General features: G+C 44.9%; 1 protein-coding gene across 1 annotated transcript in view; it reads right to left on the bottom strand.

Moving 5' to 3' along the window:
* Window positions 1-665: 665 nt before the first annotated feature.
* Window positions 666-23,117, bottom strand: part of Tnfrsf11a (TNF receptor superfamily member 11a) — a 36,230-nt gene continuing 13,778 nt past the window's right edge. The window contains exons 6-12 of the mRNA XM_042668551.1: window positions 22,238-22,378; window positions 18,893-18,986; window positions 17,259-17,350; window positions 16,138-16,248; window positions 14,117-14,169; window positions 11,374-12,127; window positions 666-979 (exon numbers count right to left, since the gene is read on the bottom strand). Of these exons, the coding sequence (XP_042524485.1) occupies window positions 666-979; window positions 11,374-12,127; window positions 14,117-14,169; window positions 16,138-16,248; window positions 17,259-17,350; window positions 18,893-18,986; window positions 22,238-22,378 (1,559 nt within the window). The remainder of the gene's footprint in view (window positions 980-11,373; window positions 12,128-14,116; window positions 14,170-16,137; window positions 16,249-17,258; window positions 17,351-18,892; window positions 18,987-22,237; window positions 22,379-23,117) is intronic.

Here is a 23,117-nt window from a genome sequence, read left to right on the forward strand (position 1 = left end):
TTAAAAACAAAACAAAACAACGACAACAACAAAACCAACACCCAAAGAAGAAAGAAAAGAAACTCAAAGCCCAATCGCCTTGAGAAGGGTCACAGAAGAAAATCTCTAAAAGAGACTGGCACCTTTGAGACATTTTTTTTTCTAGAAAACTCCTTATACAGTCCAGGAAGAAGAAGAGGAAGAGGTGGAAGAAGGGGAAGAAGTAACAAGACACAGAGTACAAAAAAAAAAAAAAAAAAAAAAAGTGAACTATAAATATGGAGGGGATGCAGATCTCCACTGAGCAAGATGGTCCCGAAACAAACGTCACCAAGTCACAAATCAGAACGGGAGGTGGCTGGGGAAGGGAGAGGGTCCGACCCGCGGCCGCCCGGCGTGTGGAGGGGACGCGAGGAGTCCCACCGCACAGCGGCTCAGGCAGAGTCCCGGGTCGGTGAAAAGCAGGGCGTGGAGAGAAGGTCGGGCGTTGTGCACCCAGGTACCGATCCTCGCTGGGGAGGGCAGGAGGAAGGGGGGCGGACACCGGCCAGCCCGGCCCCCACTTGTGCCTCTGGGTCCTGCCTGGGGCTCAGTCGGGTGCCTGGCCGGGGCTGGGGGGTGGGGGCTGCGTTCCCGGGCTGGACCCGGGTCCGGGGTGGCAGGGGCGCAGGGACGCAGGGGCGCGCTCAGGCCTCGGCTGCGCCCTGCTCCTGCACCGGCCGCGACGCTTTCTCGGGCTCCGGCGGCAGCCCGGGGCCTGCGCAGGTGTCCAGGAAGCGGGGCCCGTTGCCCGCGAACGAGTCCGGGTGTCCAAGAGTCTCCTCCTGCACCGGGCAGGCCATGGGCTCCGGCTCCGGCTCGGCGCCCGCCGCGCCGCTCCCCGCGCCCGCCGCGCCCTCCTGCGAGGTCTGGCTCACGTAGACCACGATGATGTCGCCTTTGAAGTTCATCACCTGCCCGCTGGAAATGAACGTGGAGTTGCTGTTTCCCGTCACGGTGCCTGCGGGGACGGGAGAGGTCGAGTCAGGTCGGGGGCAGCCGCGGGACAACCGGGAGCGCAGGGCCCGCGGAGGCAGCGGGGAGCGAGAAGGGCGGAGGTGAAGGAGGGAAGGAGGGAAGCGATGCCCGGGAGCCACTCTCCCGCGCCGGCGCGGGTCGTGGGCCTGGCGGGAGAGGCGGCCGGGTCGCAGAATCATCACAGACCACAGCCCGCATTATGAAGAAAGTGTGTTCCCCGTGCAACAAAGGCTCGGTTGTGGAAGGTCAGGGAGCCACCTGAGCTTCGTCGTGAGCACAGGTGTAACCATTCTCTTAACATTCATTTAAAAAACAAAAGATGACTCGGGCCTGGCACCCGTAGCCCTCAGCTACTCAAGAACAGCTTTAAACAGGCACGTGCGAGGACCTCAGTTCATAAACCAGCCCTGCCAGGCAAGAAAGATCCCTTACCGCCAATGGAACCAGCAAACAACAACAAACCCATCAACAGAGCAGAGAACCAGCCTTGCGAGCAAAGGCTGAAGAAGAGTAATTGTTTAAAACAAGAGTAAATTGTTTTAAAACAAATTACTCTTGGGGGAAGTGGCGGGGAGAAGATTCAGAAAACTATAAAGAGAGGAGGAGCTGACAAATCACTGTTTCCTTCTAAACCCTAAAGGGTGTTCAACTCCTTTGGGGTTCTGTCATTTCTTTGTGAGCGATTGGAAGTAACCAGTCTTTAATTATCAGACCATTTGGAGAAATAGAAAGTTCAACAAATGTTAGGAAACCTGTCACTTTTTATTATTCTGCTGTCTTAAAGACCGAGGTTCCAGAAGCACTCCCTGGTGAAAATGACTGCTCCAGCCCAACAAGCCCTAAACTCCCCAACACTCAGTATCGCAAACAATGAATGTGTCCACCGCCTAGAAGACACGAATATCAGAATGGCTCCTTGATTTTCCAACATGCTTAGCCTTTCTCTATTGTGACCCAGCTTCAATAATATTTTTCAGACATAAAGTTTCTGTCACTCCTCCATATGACATCATTCTCCCCCATGTTTGGCACCTTCTGACTAAAACATCTAGAGGCATATAGAAAATTCCTGTGGGGAGACGTCTCCCGAATTACCAAAGCCAAGATGGACGCACAGTGAAATACCCATGGAAACCCAAGGATTTTTCTAGTCACAATCTTCTGGCATTTCTTCCATAGATTGCTAAAAATGAGTGGCTTAATAGATCTATTATCTAATAATTACTCAACCGACATAATAGAGGCCACTAGTATTTCTATTTTCCAGGAGGTAGCACATTCTCCATTCCCCTAAAATACACTCAAAATATACAGAGTACTTTAAGCTAGGGGCTTCCTTTAAAGTATGTCTGTGCCTTTCTCCTCTTGCCAAATACAAAGTTGTTGTTGTTGTTGTTGTTTTTAAATAAGATAAACGCAGTAGGGAAGAGCGAGCAATTGGAGGGGAATAACACGTACAGAATCAAGAATGGTAGTGTATACTTGCAATCCCAGCTGTTTGGAGGATGTAGACAGGAGGATTGTGGTTCAAGGCTAACCAAGGCAAAAGTGAGCGAGATGTTATCTGAAAAACAAGCCAGATATGGTGGAAACATGCCTGTAATCCCACCTAGTTAGAAGGCAAGGAGCTCACTCTAATGTCGGGCAAAGAGTGTGAGACTCTAGCTTGAAAAATAGCTTTAACAAAAGGGTTGGGCATGTGGTTCAAGTGGTAGAGTTCGAGCCTGGTGAGAAAGAAGCCCTGAGCTCAAACTTCAGTATCCCCCTCCCCTCAAGTCAAACACCATGTACATACCATAAACATTACATTCTGATTTAAACCCTATTGTATCTATTTAATCAAATCAGTAATTTTCTATTGCTCAGAAGTAATTTTCTTGGCATGGCTTTCCTATGGTTTTATTACAACATCATTAACTATTAGTTTTGCTATTCTTCAATCCATGAAACACAGGGCGTTGATTGCTAGCCCCTGCATGACTCGTTATACCTTTTAATTAAACAGCTCTTCTGTATCCCCTTCCTACTTAGCGTTACATGATTGTGACATGACTTATCCACCAGTTAACACTTTCTGGTATATCGTCATCATGAATTCACTGTTGCTTACTTCTTCCTTGTCAGAATCCTCAATTAGGATTGGAAATGTGGCTCAAGTGGTAGAGGACCTGCCCAGTAAGCCCAAAGTCCTGAGGTCAAATCTAGTGACAGAAAAAGAAGAACCCACACCCTTCAATTAGTCTGAATGTAAATCTGCTGATGGTATCAGCTGTTCCTTTCTTTTAAGTAGAATGAGAATGCAGAGTCATTCTTCGAACAGCTCAAGTGCAGAATCCTTCTAGAATTTTATTCCCCAAACTTTCACAACTGTCTTATCCACCTCAATTTCAATGGTAAAAAGAGTTTCAATAACTCATTCTTTGAATCATCCCAAAGCATGTAGTTGTTTCATAGAAACAATCCTCATGTTTATCAAACTCTTTTTGTTGGCCAATGAATGTAACAGTTAAAGTTTTTTTTTTTCATTTGGATAAATACTGATAGGAGGCACAGAGATGTTGTGTCTGTGTGTTCTTCTTTAATGTTTAAAGTTTTAAATGACCCCAAGATGAGCTCTCACCCACACCCTTAGGAACACCCATGAATTCCTACAGACACAGCATTCAGTGGGTAGAGTCAGGCACTGGAGTCCAGGGTAGCCTATAAGCAATGTGCTTCCTGCATGGAGGAAAGTACCCAGGCCCACAGTTGAAGTCCCACAACAACAACAAAAAGAACTAAGGAGACCACAAGGAAGGAGCAGGTCCAAAACAATCTCTGTTCTTGTCCTGTGCTTTCAATAGTGGGAAGAATTTGGCACAAACTTCTTGCCACAGCTCTGTCTGTCCATTTAGAACATAGGCATCAATTATCATCAGGTCATGCCAGCTTGTCAGTGTGTAGCCACATAGAGCAGGTGCATTTGTTAAATGAATGAACAGAGGAGTTTGTGAATACCCAGCAGAATTCCCTAAGGGCCAAAAGAAGATGAGAGATTTGAAAATGTTTGGGCTATAGCAAAGAATTAATCACCAGTGCAACGATGGCATTGATTCTTCCAAGGTAACATTAGTGCCCACAGAATCCCAAGGATACAGAACTGTACGGAACAGACCGTGGAGCATGCCACCTTTCCATCTCTGTCTTGGAGGAGGATCTCAGTGTGTCTCAAACACTCAAAGCGTATTTTCCTCTGGAAATCTAACCAGCTTCTGAAATCATCCATCATCGTGATTGCCTCTGGTGAAAACACTCATCGATATCAATCTGCACGAAGCCCCATAGTCTCATTTCTTGTCACGCTAGTCAGTTGTGAGTTGAATGTTGTGCTAGATTAGATCAAAAGGCTCAGAATGAATTGGTAATATTCTTATCTTTTAATATAGCTCAGTCCTGAAAATGTCCTTGCTGAAAGCAATAATTTCTTAAAATTTGAGTTCTATATTTTAGAAAAGAAAGAGTTCTTATGGTTCTGTAGGCTGACCTGAGAGAGCCAAGTTCAGGGATAAAAACATAAGCAGGCCACCATGTTGGCTAGCTGCATAATCCAGTGGTGCTTTGGGGTGTTGTTGTTGTCGTTGTTGTTGTCATTGTTGTTTTGCAGTTGATCCACGCCCCTGAAGGACATGGAACCAAGGGGTCCCCTCCAATATTCTTCTGGTCTAGTGAACCTCTCCTTTGCTGGAAGCTGGTTAGGATGTATGTAAAGAGAGAAGGATGGTTTGAATGAGGCTTGCTCAAGATGGCCTAAAAAGGCCCAAGGATTAAGAGAAGAAAAGGAGAAGTCACAGATTGGGAGAACATATTTGCAAGTCATATCTGAAGCCTGGTGCTTGCAATTCATGCCTGTAATCCTAGCGACTCAGGAGGCTGAGATCTGAGGTTCAAAGCCAGCTGGGACAGGAAAGTCCATGAGACTCATATCTCTTAATTAACCACCAGAAAACTGTAAGTGGAGCTATGGCTCAAAGTGGTAGAGTGCTAGCCTTGAGCACAAAAGCTCAGGGACAGTGCCCAAGCCCTGAGTTCAAGCCCCATGACCAACCACAACAAAAGAAAGCAGAAAGTCATATCTGATAAAGACTATTACTCAAATTGTTCAGTGAAGTTTTCTAACTTAATAATAAGAAAGCAAACTACCCAATTAAAAAAAAGAGTCAATGACCTTAAAAGACCTTAACAGACCTTAATGCCAAAGAGAAGATCTCACCAAACAAAGAAGATATTCAAATTACATTTAGGTATATGAAAAGATTCTCACTAGGCAGCAGTGGCTCATGCCTATAATCCTTGCTACTCAGGAGGCTAAGATCTGAGGATTGCAGTTTGAAGCCAGCTCAGGCAGAAAAGTCTGTGAGACTATTTCCAGTTAATCACAGAAAAAGCCAGAAGTGGCGCGGTGGCTCAAGTGGTAGAGCACTAGCCTTGAGCACAAGGAGTCCAGGGAGAATGCCCAGGCCCAGACTTCAAGCCCCAGGACTGGCAAAAAAAAAAAAAAAAAATCTCTACATCATATTTCATGAAGGAAGTGAGAAACTGAAACAATTAGCTATTATTACATGCCTTCCCAAATGGCTAACTCCAGTGCATGGAAATATCAAATGCCGGTGAGGACGTAGAGCCACAGGTGGCTCCCTCCCATTCATGGTGGTGAGAATGTAAAATCACACAGCTCCTTTGGAAGACAGTTTGGCAACCTCTGACAACACCAAACACAGGGTTACCACACAATGAACCAATAATAAACCTTTGGTATTGACTCAGTTAAAAGTTATGTCTACACAAAAATCTGCACATGGTGGTTTAGGGCAATTTACTCATAATTTTCAGAACTTAGAAGTAAAGAGTCCTTCAATAGGTGAACAGATAAATTGTGGAACATCCTAACAATGGCATTGTATTCAGTGCTCAAAAGAAATGATCAAGCCATGAAAAGACATAGAAAGGCCTTAAATGTCTACTACTAAGTAAAAGAAACCGGCCTCAGAAAAGCTACTTACTACAGAAGCCCAACAATATTTTCGATAAGTAAACTATGAAGACAGTAAAACAATCGATGAGTATCAGAGGATAAGAGGAGAGAAGGTGGGATGAAAAGTCAGAGCACAGCGTCTAAGGACAGTGAAACCACCACCACCATGGTGGACGGACGTAAATCCTCCCACAGTTGCCAAAGCCATAGACGCCACAGCACCCAGTGTGGACCTTTATGTACACTGTTGTCACCAATCTTCCCACTCTGGTAGGGAATGCTAATAACAGGGAGGTGCGTATGAAGGTGGGAAATTGTGATGCCCCACCCCCACCAATTTGATAAAATTAGGAACCCTAAACTGCTCGCTTTACACACTGAAGTCGTTATATAAGGAAAGGCATGAGTCGTTTATGGGTACTAGTAGTTCTGGAAGCTTCCAAGCATACACATAAAGCGGGGGCTTCTGCCCACCCTGGCTGCTTTTCCCAGGCTGCGTTCAGGGCAGCTTTCTCCTTTAAGTCTGCCCCCTTTGCATCTATTCTAAGCTTAACTCACTTGAGGAAAAGGGGAGAAAAGATGACATCAGAGGTTTGTGGTAGGAAGGGCTTTTTCCATGTTTTCTACCAAAGAAACTTCCGGGGGGGGGGGGGGAGAGAGAGAGAGAGAGAGAGAGAGAGAGAGAGAGAGAGAGAGAGAGAGAAGAGAGAGAGAGAAAGAGAGAGAGAAAGAGAGAGAGAGAAGCCTATTGTAGGCCACAGAACAATTGCTTGCTGCACCTCTGCAGAAATGTCTAGGCCTGGCTTTGGCCTGCTGCTGCCCGGCTGCTGCCCCTCACTGAGCTGAAACTGCCCAGGGCCCCAGGCAGCGATTCTCTTTATGCTATGGAGCATTAATGACTCTCCAAGGCACAGTGATCAAATGAAATCAACATCACTGGCATGGATTTAAGAGGAGATGGCATGGTGGTTTAAGGCACCTGCTTCACTACCAGATATTTGAATCATGGCATTGTCATTCCTGAGCTATGTGAGTTCCTAGCCAATAGGGTTTCTGCAAGTAACTAAGGAAATAATGCACATTAAGCATGCAGTGCCCGGTAACTAATATCTACAATCTCCTTGATAAAACTATAAGCTGCAGGGTATCCGGATCATCTTTCAGTCTCTGAATGCAATATATTGAGAGAATGCTGTATGAGAGCTACCTATATTTATGATGTGAAAACCAGGACATGGAAATTTTTTATAAAATTAGCAATTTGAGTATTTAAAATGGATTAGTTGGCTTACCATTAATATTTAATGACTGAGGTAGGAAAAAACTCCGATCATTTGAGAGTGTTAAAAATAGTGTCTAAATCAACAGAAACAGTGAACAAATGATGTGTCCCATATAATCAGAAAGATGTTTATACTTGGCTAAATCCTTGCTGTACATAGCAGGCTCCAGAGAATCTGTTTTTCTCAGGCAGAAAGAATGAGCTTAGCTCTAAGAACACAATCCCTGACAGAATTTACATTTCTAAGCAAGGTAATAAACACTTTTCTTCTCCCCAAAAAACATATTATGTTGTTAAAAGTGCATAGCATATAAATATTAAACGGCAAGAACTATGCCAGATAATACCACCAAATTGTCATGTAGATTTTTCTTCCATGGAACAGAACTAAAAATATACACAAATACACTCATCTCGCCCAGGCTTCATGGGATTCTTCTGGAATTAAAGCAAAACAAAACAAAACACCACACTTATTTTATATTTAACCCATATGCTTTCCATGTGACTTTCCTTTTTATGGAAATGTAAGCTCCATTTCAGGCATTTGGAAGAAATGAGGTATGCGATGATAAGGGAAAGAAGTATTTAATAGTTCCATCCTGAATCATGCTTACGAATGATTCTTTAAAAAGTCTAATGGACCAGACCCTTCCAAAAAGAGCACCATTGGCTTAGAAAAAAGAAATGTAAGACTAAATTAAGCCAAAAAAAAAATACAATGAAAACAAATTGCTCATATATTTTGAAATAATGCATGAGTTTTTAGTGCCAAGGAGTGTTTGTCTTTATTATCAAAAGGTGCTGAGTATTATTATCAAATAGCCAATTATAAATCAATTCTAACATAAAGGTTAAGGGTCACTGAGGCTAATTAATATCTACTTTATAATACTTAGCTAAAAGCAAAACACAAAGTAGTAGATGATATTCTTTCTAAGATATTGATATTGGAGGCAGAAGTCTCATCTTGCTGTCATTAAAAAACTACTTGACTTAGAAGTTTAAACAAACCAAATGATATGTTAAAAGATGATGATGATGATGATGATAACAGGAAAAGATCATCTCCCTCAGATCCTGAGGGTATATACTTTTTAAACTGGGATTAGGCTCCTGCTTCACACTCAAGCAGCATTCCCTAGCACACTCTAGAGAATAAGAATGTGTTCATTTGACCAGAAACCATAAGGCCTGATCAAGAAGAAAGAATTGTGAAGGGAGTAGCGCAGCATCAAAAATCAATCTGGGCGCTGCATTCCCTCCGGCGAGAATGAATTTGGCTTTCTGGCTAGCGCGGGCTCCCGGCAGACACTCCCAGATGATGCTCACAGATATTTTGCATGGCTAAGCACCAGACAAAGACCAAAAACAGCCTTGTAAACTTTTTGCAAATTAACACTACTCAGTTGGTGACACACGGTGAATTCTTTTTCTCTGTGCTTTACTGTGCAAGCTGGGGAAACAAAAGAGAATGGAAAGCAGACTAGGCCACTTGTTTTAACTCTTTGATGGGAGAGCAGAAATTTGGCCTTTGGTTCTGTGACTATATATTTTTTTAAAGCTGGCCAACCGTGTTCTTCCAAGAACCACTTACATTTTCTACACAGTGGCCCATCCCATCTCCCTAGTGTCATCACAAAAGTGGTGTCAGCCACTGGGCCCTCAGAGCTGTGAAGAGCCAGCTGCTGCTGGAGGCTGCGCTGCAACCTTCCCGTTCATTTCCCACAGCCTCAGTCCCAGCTTGCTGCCTATCTCCAGACCTGAGGGGAGAAAAGATTCTGCTAGAAGAGATGCAGAACAACGCAGATGAATAACAGAGCCTGACTTTTTTCTTTTTTAGGCATGGAAATCCCTTAGAACCTTAAAAATAAAATCCAATCTCTTGAGGAAGGAAACCATAGTGGTTCTGCAAAAGCTACCCTAGAGCTCCTCATCTCCTTTCTCTTTGGCTAGTAATGAATAGGACAGAATTTGTACACTGGTGGATCCATGGGTTTGTATCAGATCTCAGAGGCTGGAGAAAATTAAGCAAATAAGCCAGGAAGTCTCCTTCCCTTGATGCCTAACAGCCTCTGTGCTTCAGGCCGGGGTCTGATGCTTGAAGATGGCTGCTAGCACCACTTGCTGTACAGATTCAGAGACAGGAAAGAAAAAGACACTCTGGAGGCTACCCCATAAATGGGATGTGTGTGTGTGTGTGTGTGTGTGTGTGTAAAGAGGGAAGGAGAAAGGGGAGATGTAAAGAGAGAGAAAAATAAGGAAAGAAAGATTCTGTGAAGTCTCTTAAACAGTATGCATACGTGTATTAATTTTTCTGGAGAGAGTATCTATAGCTTTAAGATTCTCGAGAGGAGAGCGCTAGCCTTGAGCTGAAGAGCTGAGGGACAGCGCTCAGGCCCAGAGTTCAGGCCCCACGACTGGACTGAAAAAAAAAAAAAGATTCTTGAGAGGGCTGGAAGGTGGCTCAGTGGTAGAGCGCTTGCCTTGCATGCATGAGGCCCTGAGTTCGACTCCTCAGCACCACATAAACAGAAAAAGCCAGAAGTGGCGCTGTGGCTCACATGGTAGGATGCTAACCTTGAGCTGAAGAGCTGAGGGACAGTGCCCAGGCCCAGAGTTCAGGCCCATAACCAACAATAGATAGATAGATAGATAGATAGATAGATAGATAGATAGATAGATAGATAGATAGATAGATAGATAGATAGATAGATAGATAGATAGATAGATGAAAAGAAAGATTGACAAGGAGACCTCTGACCCCTGATACGGCTAGCATTACACAGAGCCAGAGGAAAGCGTCACATCCATTGCAAAGTCTGTTATAACTACAATAACAGAACAAATAATGTTTCACCCTCAGGAAAAATAGTCATAATATTATCATTGGTGGGTTGTTTGTACTTAAGCAATATTGTAGTAATATATCCCTATAATAATGCCAAATTGTAAATTATTCTCCTCGTCCTATAAACACATTATGCATAGTGGTTCTAAAAGGGGCTTTGCCTATAAAGCATTCAAAGACACTTTACTGCATCATTAATTTAGTACAGAAGCAAGATGCTACTCAAATATTAATAAAGAACCGTCCAAATAGTATTGTTTGTTTTCTTTAAATTTGTAAGAGCTTTTTTGGGGGAGGGGAGGAGGGAGATTTAAAAGGCCTAAGTTTCTCTTAAAACAAAATTTCAAGATCAGAAGTCAGAGGAACAGCTTTCCTGCAGTCAGGGTCGAGGTTCATGTTGACTTTATTTTTTAAGGACCAGTGAGTGCTAGGGTTCAAGGTCTCACCCGACCACGAAAAGCCTGACCCCGGAAGGACACAGGACATGCGCATGCGCAGTAATACGCCCCAGGATCCGAGGCGAGGTCACACCAGAGTGGCTACCAGCCACACTACCTGAGCACACACCCCAACTCCCCCTGGTCTGGCTGTTACTTCCCTTCCTCCAAAGAGGGTGGTGCCACCTCCCCCCAGACCTGAAGACATGGGGTCATACTGTAATACTCCTCTTCTTCAAAACAAACAGAAGTGGAAGCGGTCGTACTAACATCCTTTCTCTTCACACACACACACACACACACACACACACACACACACACACACACACACACACACACACACACACACACACACACACACACACACACACGGCTTCCACCGCCACGGGAGCCCGCCGCTCCACGCGAACCCACGTGAACCCACGTGAAGATCTAAAACACAAGAAGCATACGACCGGCCTACACCAAGGCCTGTGCGTTCTGCCCAAACTGCAGATCCCAAGAACACCCTCAGGTCAGGTGCCGGGGGCTTGTGTCTCTAATCCTAGCTATCATCTCCGGAGGCGGGGGTCTGAGGATCGCAGTTCGAAACCAGCCTGGGCAGACAAGTCCAAGACACTCTGATCTCCAGTTACCCAGCAAAAATCTGGAAGAGGAAGCGTGGCTCACAAGACAGAACACCAGCCCTGAGTGAAAGCGCCAGGTGGAGCATGAGGCTCGGAGTTCAAGTCCCAGTGCAGGTGCACGCGCTCCCCACCTCCTCCTTCCCAAAAGTGGGAGCTAGAGAAGAACTTACCAGATGCAGGTGGATGGTCCCCGGGGGCGCCGGCAGCCCCCGCGCCGCCCCTGGCTGAGCCGGCTAGTCCTTCCTGCGCTCCGGCCTCGGGCCGGGCACCCCCTTCTCCCCTTCCAGCCACGTCCTCAGTAGGAAGACCCACGCCCTGGGCGCACTGCGGGGACGGTCCACATTTCGGGGAGCACGCCGCGGGCTGGGCGTCCTCCCCGGCCTCGGCCGCCTCCGAGCTGTCCCCCCAGGGCGGGCCGCTGCTCCCCTCCACTTGTTTTCCAAGGTCCTTTTCGGGGGACCCCGGCATCCAGTCGGTCCGGCTCGGGGGTCCTGTGGAGAGGCAGCTCTCTGACTCCCCCAGGCTCTCCGTGCCCAGGAAGCACTGGCTGAACCGGTCGTTCTCCCCGACCTCCAGGGGCTCTGAGAAAGGGGGTGTGGATTTGCTTCCCGGCGGGCTGGGGTGCAGCGAGGAGTCTGGGGTCGGTGGGGGCCGGTCCACGTACTCGTCTTCCGTGGGGATCTGTCTGAAGGTGTCTCCCTCCATCTCCTCCTCGCTGACCAAGGAGAACACGCCAGCATCTTCGCCCGGCGCGCGGGCTGGGCCTCCCGCACACGGGTGCCCCCAGGCCCCGGCCCCGTCCAGGGAGCATGCTTCTTCTAGAACCATCTTCTGCTCCAGAGTGAGCAGTAGCACGCCTTCGCACGCGTCGCGCTGGCTGGAGGCGGTGGGGTGCGCGCCCGGACGACTGTCCCCCGAGGCTTCCTGCGGGGACCAAGCCACAGGCGCAGGTGACCAGACTCAGTAGACGGAATGCTGCAGGACACCGCGCGGGTTCGAATCCATTTCCCCCCAACTGCAACCATCCCAGTGACACCTCAACTGCGATTTACCATCTCAGGGCAGCCTGCACCCCGGGCTCACGCCTGTAACCCCAGCTACTCAGGAGGCTGAGATCTGAGGATGGCGGTTTGAAGCCAGCCCGGGGAAGAAAGTCCACGAGACTCCTGTCTCCAATTAAACACTCAAAAACCGAAGGTGCCCCTGTGGCTCAAAGTGGTAGAGCGCTAGCTTTGAGCAGAAGAAGGCCAGAGACAGTGCCTAGGCCATGAGTTCAAACTTCATGGCTGACATAAATACATACATATATACATACATACATACATACATACATACATACATACATACATACATAATACATACTTACATGCATACATACTTACATGCATGCATGCATACATACATACATATATACATACATACATACACACGTAAAATTACAGAATGTGAGAAGAGCCTACAAAATCCAACGACTCCTACTGCATTTCAAAGGAATAAAGTCTCACACCTCAGCAAGCAAAGACCTTAACCCAACAATATCTGAACAAGGTGCTTTGATGATCTAATCTCAGTTTCAGTAGATGAAAACAATAACAAAAATGCAACCCAATTTTGAATTTCAGTAGGCAGTAGCTCTATTTGAATGCGGTATGGCTGGGTAATTCTGAAACTACTTCTGTGTACTCCAGACTTGAGCACGGGAGTAAAGATGCTGAGAATAAGAGGCTCTCACGATCACAGCGCTTGCTCAGGAAGGGAAGAGCCTAGTGAGGAAGGGAAAGGGGAGAAGGAATCCTGCCCTGCGGTGGGACAGGAATTCAGGAAATCAGTGTAAGGCTGATAAGCTTTTATATGCAAGAGCATGGATCTAGAGGACAAAATGGAATAATCAATGGAATTTTAGTATTACATATAGACTAGAAAAATGTTATCTTTGTACTTTTGAGAAATATATATCATTATAAACAAGAAGACCTTTATTCATAAGAAATACCCATTAAGGTATTGGAGGCAATAGGAACATGCCATCTCCACTCAGCTCCATTCATGCCTGGCTGCTGGTGACAGCACCCAGGAGCCTATAGACTTGGGAGGCTGAGATTACAGGGGAACAAAAGAAAAACTGAGAGGTGTCTTCTCAATATGGATGTCCTATTTTGTTATGCTAGCTACTGGGAAGTCTAACATGAGTGGATCTGAGTCAGTTATACCCCAGGGAGGAAGTGAGACCCTGTCTCAAAAATAACTAGCAAAAATAGGGCTAGAGGCATATCTCAGTGGGAAATGATCTCAGCTAGCACACACGGGACCAGAGTTCAAAGTCAAATGCTGCCAAAAAGAAAAAAAAATTAAATCATGTATTTTCTTGTTCCCATATATAGGTTAGAGAAAGCAAAGAATATAGCAGTATGATAAAACCTGAACAATTTGGGGGAATATCAAAGTTTATTGTAATATTTTCACCGTTTTTCTAAAATTTTGAAGTTCTGTCTAAATCCAAGTGATAAAATAACTACAGTGTGAAGTTGTAGATGAGTCTCCCCAGGACTCTACACTAGGCACTTACAATGATACACACAAACAAACAAACAAAACACCTACACAGACAAGAGAGAAATAACCTGGGGGCTGTGTTATGGCTCAGTGGTAGAGTGCTTAGCTAGCATGCTCAAGAACCTGGGTTCAATCCCCAGCACTGGAAAGTTGGGAGTAGGAAGATATATAACGTAAATACAGCATAAGCATTGACGTGAGCCCCGCATTATTTTGCAGAGCTCAATCTTGGGGCTTCCGGTTTGATATTGTACATGGAAGTAACTGTTAAGTAATAGGCTCAATAATTGACTAATTATAGTCCCATCTGCCTGATGGTTGGAAGGACTTAAAGAGGGTATTAAAAACTTTTAACTTTACCTTGTTTCCACTTAGGCCCCCGCAAGCATCATTGACCCAGTGCCACAAATTAGCTAGAAAAACAAAGCAAAGAGAAGGGCTTCATAGTATGATTTCCTATTGCTTTTTAAAATAACTTTCAGCTGGAATGTTTACCTTGATCCTACTGGATAAATATAGGTTGTAAAATGGTTACTGTAGTCATACAAATTAATGCATCTACTATGTCTTGTAGCTGGAGGAACTAAAAGCTACCCATTTAGTGAAAGTCCTCCCCTATACTTGTTTATTCTGCAGGTCTGTGCCTTTGTGTCCTTTGACCTACTTCTCGCCATTTCCTTCCCTCCTGCAGCTGCTAACCACTCTAATTCTTTGTCTCGGTATATGTGTCTTTCACCTCTTTTTTGATTTCTCACATGAACTCAAGTGATACTTTCTCAGTGCCACGCTTAGTATTATTTGCAACAATGTCAGCTCAATATTCTGCTACAAGTACCTCAGTGAGTGCTCCTGTGAGTAAAAAACATTTCAATAAAAATCACCTGGTGCTCAGTGGCTGGGGCCCTTGCTGGGCCACCTGCCACACCCTAAATTCAATCCCTTCAACAACAAAGAAACAGGTAAGTAAATAAATAAAGTATCACCAGCAAACCCAATGGAGGCTTGAATCCATTCATTAAAAAAGATACTTCTTGCAGGTATGGGTGTCTCACTCCTGTAATTCTAGCTACTCAGGAGGCCGAAATCTAAGAATCACAGTTGAAACCCTGACTGGGCAGACACATCCACAAGACTCTTACCTCCAGTCAGCCAGCAAAAAGCTGGATGTGAACGTGTGGCTCAGGCAGTAGAGTGAAAAAGCTGAGCAAGTGCTTGAGGCCCTGAGTTCAAGCCCCAGTACCAGCACGCAAAAAAAGAATAAGGAAGAAAAATTACACTTCTTTGAGCTTTGTAGCATAAAGTTAAATACAATGTAATAAAGACATTATCAAACAGTTTTTGTGGGAAAAAATATTGTCAAGAAAGTAACACTTGATTGTCAATTCTAAGAATGAGGGATTCTTTCGATCTAAATTCTATAGGAAATAAGATAGCTTATTTCATAATTTTAGACTTACATTTAAAAATAACACCCCAATCCAAACCTCCTTTACATCACCCTTTATCTGGAATTTTTTTTTTTTTTTTATCGGTCATGGGGCTTGAACTCTGGGCCTGGGCGCTGTCCCTCAGCTCTTCAGCTCAAGGCGAGTGCTCTACCACTTGAGCTACAGCGCCACTTCTGGTTTTCTGGTGGTTTATTGGAGATAAGAGTCTCACGGTCTCTCCTGCCCGGGCCGGCTTGAACCGCGATCCTCAGATCTCAGCCTCCTGAGTAGCTAGGATTACAGGCATGAGCCACCAGCGCCCAGCTTATCTGGAAATTTTTATCTCTGCCTTAATAGGTACATTAAACAGTGGATATGTTCTAGAATAAATGCACTCCTTATATATCTGATGCTGTACAAGCCATACAACTTTAACCTGCAGCTTATAAGATATTGGCTTCCCAAATGCTAGAATATTCTTTTTTGCCCATATACAGATAGGCATACTGATGGCTTTTGTTGTTGTTGTTGTTGTTCTGGTCCTCAGGTTTAAACTCAGCCTGAGCACTATCCCCTAGCTCTTACCCTCAAGGATAGCACTCTACCATTTGAGCCACAGCTCCATTTCCAGTGATTTGCTGGTTAATTGGAGATTAACCAAGTCTCCCAGACTTTCTTATGTACTAACTTGGAAATGTAATTCTCAGATCTCAGCCTTCTGAGTAGTTAGGATTACTGGCATGAACCACTGGCAGCTGGCTTGGTTTTCATTTTTATTTATTATTTATTTTGCTAGAGAACAATCAAACACAAAAGGCATTTTACCTTAAAGTGTGGCCACCTCAAGGCAGATCCCTTAGACAGCTGACAACATACTCGTATTCCAAAATGTTTACCAAGAAACGTATCTATTTCCTTTAAGATTGCTTATGAAGCACCACTGTGACACAGTACCTGTGAGTGCTTTCCCCTTCTTCCTATAGTAAACACCAAAGAAGACAGCAACAAGTACCACCACAGACACGAAGAGCAGCACAATAATCAAACCAGGTAAGTACTGGGGTTCTATGTTGGAGACAAATGCAAAAAATGATGGCTATTAAAGACTGTTTCATTTGATCTAGTTAAAACAAAAAGCAACACTGTAAATCCTGCCCCCAAATTAAGGATACAGGGTGTGTCTGGGTAACAGAAGCAGGAACTCCTCTACCTAGACAGTGTGGTTGTCAGAGAGCACTCACAGTGTAGAGTGTGAACTGTACAACTTAGCCCAGTCTTGCTTTGTCAGCATCCCTTTACGTGAAGTCAGCCCAGGACTATCTACCTTAAAACTTCTCGAACCACATTCCTCAGAGCCATCCTACTTTGTCTCTGTTGCCCCCAGAACTCTCTCATCTCTCTCTAGGTAGATAGTCTCCGCAGGCAGAAGATGCTGTTGTTCATGTCTCTGTCCAAAAACCAACATGGCCCCAGGGTTTTGCTAACCACAAGAACAGAACCACAGCCATGCAAGTCTCCAGGGCCAGGATCTCTAGCTTTCTTCTCTTTCTTTCTCTTTTTCTTTTGTTAGTATGGGGCTTGAACTCAGGGTACTGTTACTAAGCTTCTCTCATTAAAGCTAGTGTCTTCTACTTTGAGCCATAGTCCCACTACTGGTTTTCTGGTGGTTCATTGGAGATAAGAGTTTCACACTTTCCTGCCTGGGCTGGTTTTTGAACCGTGATCTCAGATCTCAGCCTCTTGAGTAGCTAAGATTATAGGCATGAGCCACCAACACCTGGCTCTTTGCTTTTTAAAAATATGAATATATTATTAGTTATTGTATTAGTCACTCCCAATCTAGTTTAAAAAATTATCAAGTAACATAGTATCTGTGAGGTACTAAGTTCAATCCCCAGCACTATAAGAAAAAAACTAAATGAATAAGCAGCATTATGGAATTAAAATACTAAGGAGTATATAACACTGAGCTGACTACTTTTGCAGAGGCCCAGATGAAAGCCTGAAGATACAGCCTGTAATTCTGGAGAGAAACAGAAAGCTCACCACCTGGGACAGGCACTACTTAGTCATACCCATCGGTGGTGATCCAGGTGGCAGAGAGCTGCAAACCACGTCTGATTTCTCTGTTCCATGTCGTGTTTCTGTCTTTCCAAGGATGGTACAACTGTGGAAGGGAAAGTACTTAAGTCTTAAATATTAAGTATTAAATGTAAGATTCTTGTTGAAAAACACAAACCAAGGCAAGGCTCTACTGGAGATTCCTACAAGAGGGGAGTCTATGGGCATCTCGGACATTTGGGTTCCCAGGCCCTTCCATGGGGAGCCCATCACATTGGTTCCTAGAGAATACTCTAAGAACTACAGAGAGTGTGCTCAGGAAGAGAATAAGGTTCAAGAAGGAAGATTCTAAATCTTTTAGTTAGCATAGTTAGGTGATGATGCCCTTTGGAGGTAAATGATTTTTTCAACACAAAATTTGGGTTGAATGAGTCAGGAAATAATACCTAATAGAACATATTGGGAACTAGGTACCAATACTAGCTACCCAGGAAGCTGAGATGTGAGGATCATGGTTTGAAGCCAGCTCAGGCAGGAAAGATTGTGAAATACTTATTGCCAGTTAACCAGCAAAAATTTGGAAGTGGAGATGTGATTCAAGTGGTAAAGTGCCAGCCTTAAACAGAAAAAGCCAGTGAGAGTATAGAACCCAATTTATTGGCTTTTAGGCCAAATACAAGTATCAAATAAACAAACAAAAGAAAAAACATATTTGGAACTAAAAAACCCATTACATTAATCATTATATTTAATAATAACTATATAGTGAAAGGATCCAGGAATTCAACTCTAAATAGGCTCATATAAGTGAGTCATAGTATGTAAAGTTTTAACATCCATAACTTGAAAATCTAACATCAAAAATACTTCAGGGCTGGGAAGGTGGCTCAGTGGTAGAGTGCTTGCCTTGCATGAATGAGGCCCTGGGTTCGATTCCTCAGCACCACATAAGCAAAAAGAAAAAAGCCGGAAGTGGCGCTGTGGCTCAAGTGGTAGAGCGCTAGCCTTGAGCTGAAGAGCTGAGGGACAGCGCGCAGGCCCAGAGTTCAGGGCCCATGACCGGACCCCCCCCAAAAAAAAGAAAGAAAAAGAAAAGCCTTTCTACAGAGAATGCTCTGGTCCTGCCTTGATCATCCCCCTAAACGTGCTCACCTGTGAGTATCCCCCAGATATGGAAAGTTTGAGGGGTGTGGTAAATGAATGGTAGGAAATGTCATAAATTAGGGGTATGTGTATGTATTTAGGCTTGAATTCAAGGCCTTGCATTTCTGCTTGGCTTTTTTGTTCAAGGCTGGCATTCTACCATTTGAGTATTCACCGATACTTCCAGAAATGACATAAAAGAAGGGGTACTTCATACACTTGATATCCTGGCTTCTGTCCCAAGCACTATACAAATAAAAAAATGTCATAAGTAGTTTTCCACTAAATATGGTTAGAAAAGGGAAAATAGAAGCTACACCTCTAAGTCATAGACTACTGAATCCAAGAAGTGACACAAAGGTCTTGTCACACATGACTGAGTAGACAGACTTTATCCAAGAGGAAGCTACTAGAAAGACTCAGCCTGTTCCCAGGCGGATGTGAGAGTGGAGGTGTGGCTATTTAAAAGGCAATGACTTCTTTCGACATCTTCATTGTTACTTACTTGGTCCAGGGTTTGCATCTTCCCGTGGAAGAAAAGGTATCAGAGAACTCGCCGAGGGGACAGGGCTCACACACCGTGTCCGTGTTGAGCTGCACTGTCCAAACACCGACAGATACAAAGGACAAACAGAAAGCAAACAACACTTAGAGATCAGCCAGGACGGTGTTTCCCAGGCCTCACCCATCTCTGCTTCTCATTCTTCCTGATATTTGCTCCATAGCCTGTGTCAATGGCTTGAGCCTAGGAAGCAGTTCTAATTCCTGCAATGAGCTACAGAACTCTGTTCAGAAACGAATTGGTAGCCAGGCCCTGGTGGCTCACACCTGTAATCCTAGCTACTCCAAAGGCTGAGATCTGAGGTTTGACGCCAGCCCTGGCAGAAAAGTCCATGAAACTGTTATCTCAGGCAAAAAGCTGGATGCAGAGCTGTGGCTCAAGTGGTAAAGCATTAGCCTTGAACAGACAAGCTAAGGGACAGCTTTAAATTCGAGCCAAAACAAAACCAAAACAAGCAAACTGGTTCCATGTGAGGTCAGTAATGCCTGTGTGGTATGTCCACAGCTCGGCTTAATCTTTTGCTGTCTTGAGTCACTGACCTGGGCATTAACATGCTATTTCCTAGTCTGGGGGCCTGTGTTACTAGGTTTTGCTATCTGACCCTTTCCTTTCTGCTATTATAATTACAAAAGCCTTCATTTTCTGAGAATGGGCATTCCAGTACTGTCTTTAAGAGAAATACATTGTCTCTGGTCAGCTTAATTTCCAAGTATTGGAGTGGCAACAATGTTTTCTCAATTAAAAAAAAAACACAAAAACCTGTTAGGTCTCTTTCTCTCCAATCAAGGGTTAGTATCAACTTTTCTATATAGAGCCATGTACTAAGTATCTCAGGCAAAACACTTTTAGACAATGTTTAAAATAAATAGATGTGACCACATTCCAATAAAACTTTATTAACAAACCCGAGTGGTGGGATGGACCTTTGTCTTAACCCATAGTGCTCAAATCAGGAGTTGATTCTGGTTGGTAAACTTCACTCCATTCTCATATGCTCCATAAAAACAAACAAACAAAAAACTAAACTAAACTAAAAGCCAGGTACTAGGGGCTCACCCCTGTAATCCTAGCTACTTAGGAGGCTGAGAGCTGAGGATCACAGTTCAAAGCCAACCTGGGCAGAAAAGTCCCCATGGGACTCCTACCTCATGCTAACCACTCAAAACCAGAAGTGGCACTGGGTATCAAAGTGATAGGGCACTAGCCTTCAGCAAAAGGGTTGAGGGACAGTGCCCAGGCCAGACCCTGAGTTCATGTACCACAACTGACAAACAACAACAACAATAAAAAAACTAAAAGAAAACCCACCAAGAGCTGTCTTAGTTCCCTATGTCTAGTACTGTTCCTTGCTGAAACTGGCACATAAACCTTTGGTAGGTCCAATAAAGAATACTGGCTGCTATGTGAAATAACAATCAGGCAACTGGCCTAGGCCCAAACCACAAAGTACTTGTGGAATTATTAGCACTTCCGTGGTCTATTTTCATGAGTATAGTCTTAAAACAGGAATTAAAATTTACTTGCTTAAAGTCAGGCAGTACATTCTTAATTTCTTAGACTCACAGATAGATACTGTCCTCTATATAAACTGAAATGAATGATATTAGAATTCTCCCAACTCTGTCCAACTATTTTGCCTTAAAGTGCCTGTAAGTGAAAGGTTAACAATAATCATTTGTTGCATCTTGGGAGAAAAAAATCTTCTTTGTAATACTTCCTAGACATTGGGAAAGCAAATGACTCTAAGAAATACTTGTACATGCAGGGAAATGGAACTAGGGAACTCGAGGGGACAGAGGGGGTTGGGACAGATGGGAAGAGAGAATTCATGGGAAGGTGACACTGGTCAAGGTGAGGGCACACATGAATGGAAATGTGAATTGAAACCTCTTTGTGCAACTATCTTATTAAAGATAATAAGAAATGAGAGAGATACTTGTATAAATCCAAAAATCTCTATTTCTTTTCTTTCAACAAAACTGAAGATGAGCCAGGTGCCAGTGGCTCACACCTTTAGTCCTAGCTACTTGAAGCCTGAGATCTGAGGATTGTGGTTTGAAGCTAGCCTGGGTTAAAAAAGAAAAAGAGTCTGTGACACACTTATCTTTAATTAACCACCCCCAAAAAACAAAAAGCCAGAGCGGAACTGTGGCACCAGTAACAGAGGACACACCCAGGTCCTGAGTTCAAGCACCAGGTTTTGCAAATAAATAAATAAGTAAATAACTTTAGGCTTGGTACTAGTTGATCAAGCCTGTAAGCCAAACTACTCAAGAGGCTGAGATCTAAAGATCCAAGTTTAAAGCTATGCAGATCAGTAAGTCCCATGAGATCATCTCTAATTACATAGCAAAAACCTGGAAGTAGAGCTTTGGTTCAAGTGGTAGAGTACAAGTCTTCACTGTAACACACACACAAAAAATATAAAATAATGACTATAACATAATAAAATATAGAATAAAAATAATAAAAATAACTTCTGATGTCCTGTCACTGTGTGATCATGGCCATACAATACAGAAGGCACAGAACGGTGAATATCAAACTGCTCTGGTGCTTAGATTTCATTGATTGTGTGTGTGTGTGTGTGTGTGTGTGTGGTGTGTGTGTGTGCATGTACACATGCTGGTTCTGGGATTTGAACTCAGGGCCTGGGCATCGCCTGTGATCATTTTGTCTTTTTTGCTCAAGGCTGGCACTCTACCACTTGAGCCACAGCTCCCCTTGTGGCTTTTTTGTGGCTAATTGGAGATAAGAATCTCATGTACTTTCCTGCTGGGTCTGACTTCAGACCATGATTCTCAGAGCTCAGACTCCTGAGTAAGTAGGATTACAGGCGTGAGCCACCAGGACTTGTTAGCCTGGACTGTTTTAAAGTGTTTACTTCATTTATAATTCTCTGGCAACTAAATCCTAAGCAACTGTTTAAAATTTGTCATTAGAAGAAAGACAGTAGGAGTCAAAGCAATGCCTGATGTGCACAGGTTCCCAATTGTGTGTGTGTGTATGTGTGTGTGTGTAAGAGGATGCATCATTTTTTTAAGAAGAAAAAGAGGGTTCCTAAGAGGGTTCTTGGCGTTTCCCTGGCCCCCAGGGCACAGGAGGCCGGGCCCTCTGGACTGGGGTTCATTCCCCGGTCTGGCCTGAGCCTGTGTCTCTTGGGAAACCCAGGGGTCCCCCTTCCTCTCCACAGTTCCTAGGTGTCCCCTGGCTCCCCAGAGCGGCAGTGACACGGGCTGGGAAGTGGCCTTGCTGGGGCGGGCGCGGGGCGGCGGTGACCGTGCTTACAGGGCCTCGCGCCGGAGCCGGGCGCGCACTCGGTGTTCCGCCGGCAGCACTGGCAGTCCTGGCTCCAGTGGTACCCCGCCGTGCAGACGCAGCGCCGCGGGGCCGTGCGGTTGCCGGGGTCCAGGGCCACGAGGCCTTTGCCTGTGGGAGACAAAGAGCCCATGAGCGCCTGGGCGGTTAGGTTACGTGGGGAAAGTACAGAGGCAGCACGAAGGCGGCTTGGGGATCAGGCTCTGCCCCCAGACGCTTCACTCTAATCAAAACACAGCTTCGTCTTCTCCCTCCACACTCCTGGCTCTGGCCAGTGTTTCTGGAATCAGTTCTGAACTGTGCGTGCAAACGCGTGCGCACGCACACTTGCATGCACGCACACAGTTAACCCTAACTATTCACACATTCACATTTATGAATCAGTGCGCTCACTCACACTTCATCATCACCTAAAGTCAATGACCTCGGTGTGCTCTCCATCTCCTGTGCACACGCGCAGAGCTCTGCAAGCGCTGGGTCACCCTGAGCCGCTCCACACTGATTTCCCCTCTGCCTTCTCGTTCCAGCCCTCACAGCCAAGTGACTGTCCCTCACGCAGTCTAGCCAGCGCCATGTTTTCCTCCCTTACTGCTTTTTGTTGGTGATGATCCCCAAGGTCGCGGTGAAAGTGCTCGGTGGTGTTCCGCTGCTAGAAGGCGGCTGTGTGCCTTACAGAGAAAACCCGTGTGTGAGAATGACTTTGCATGCGCTGCGCGGCCCTGGCCATGAGCTCGTTGTCAAGGAGTCGACCATACATCAAGCAAAGAGTAACCCACATGCAACAAGATGGGTGTGGATGGTTGGTGACAATGCCCTGACCTGGGCCTTGCAGGAACCTAGCCCTTAGGAT

This window comes from Dipodomys spectabilis, unplaced genomic scaffold (assembly GCF_019054845.1).
Source record: "Dipodomys spectabilis isolate Male_0828 unplaced genomic scaffold, ASM1905484v1 ptg000455l, whole genome shotgun sequence".
In the NCBI taxonomy this organism is placed as follows: domain Eukaryota; kingdom Metazoa; phylum Chordata; class Mammalia; order Rodentia; family Heteromyidae; genus Dipodomys; species Dipodomys spectabilis.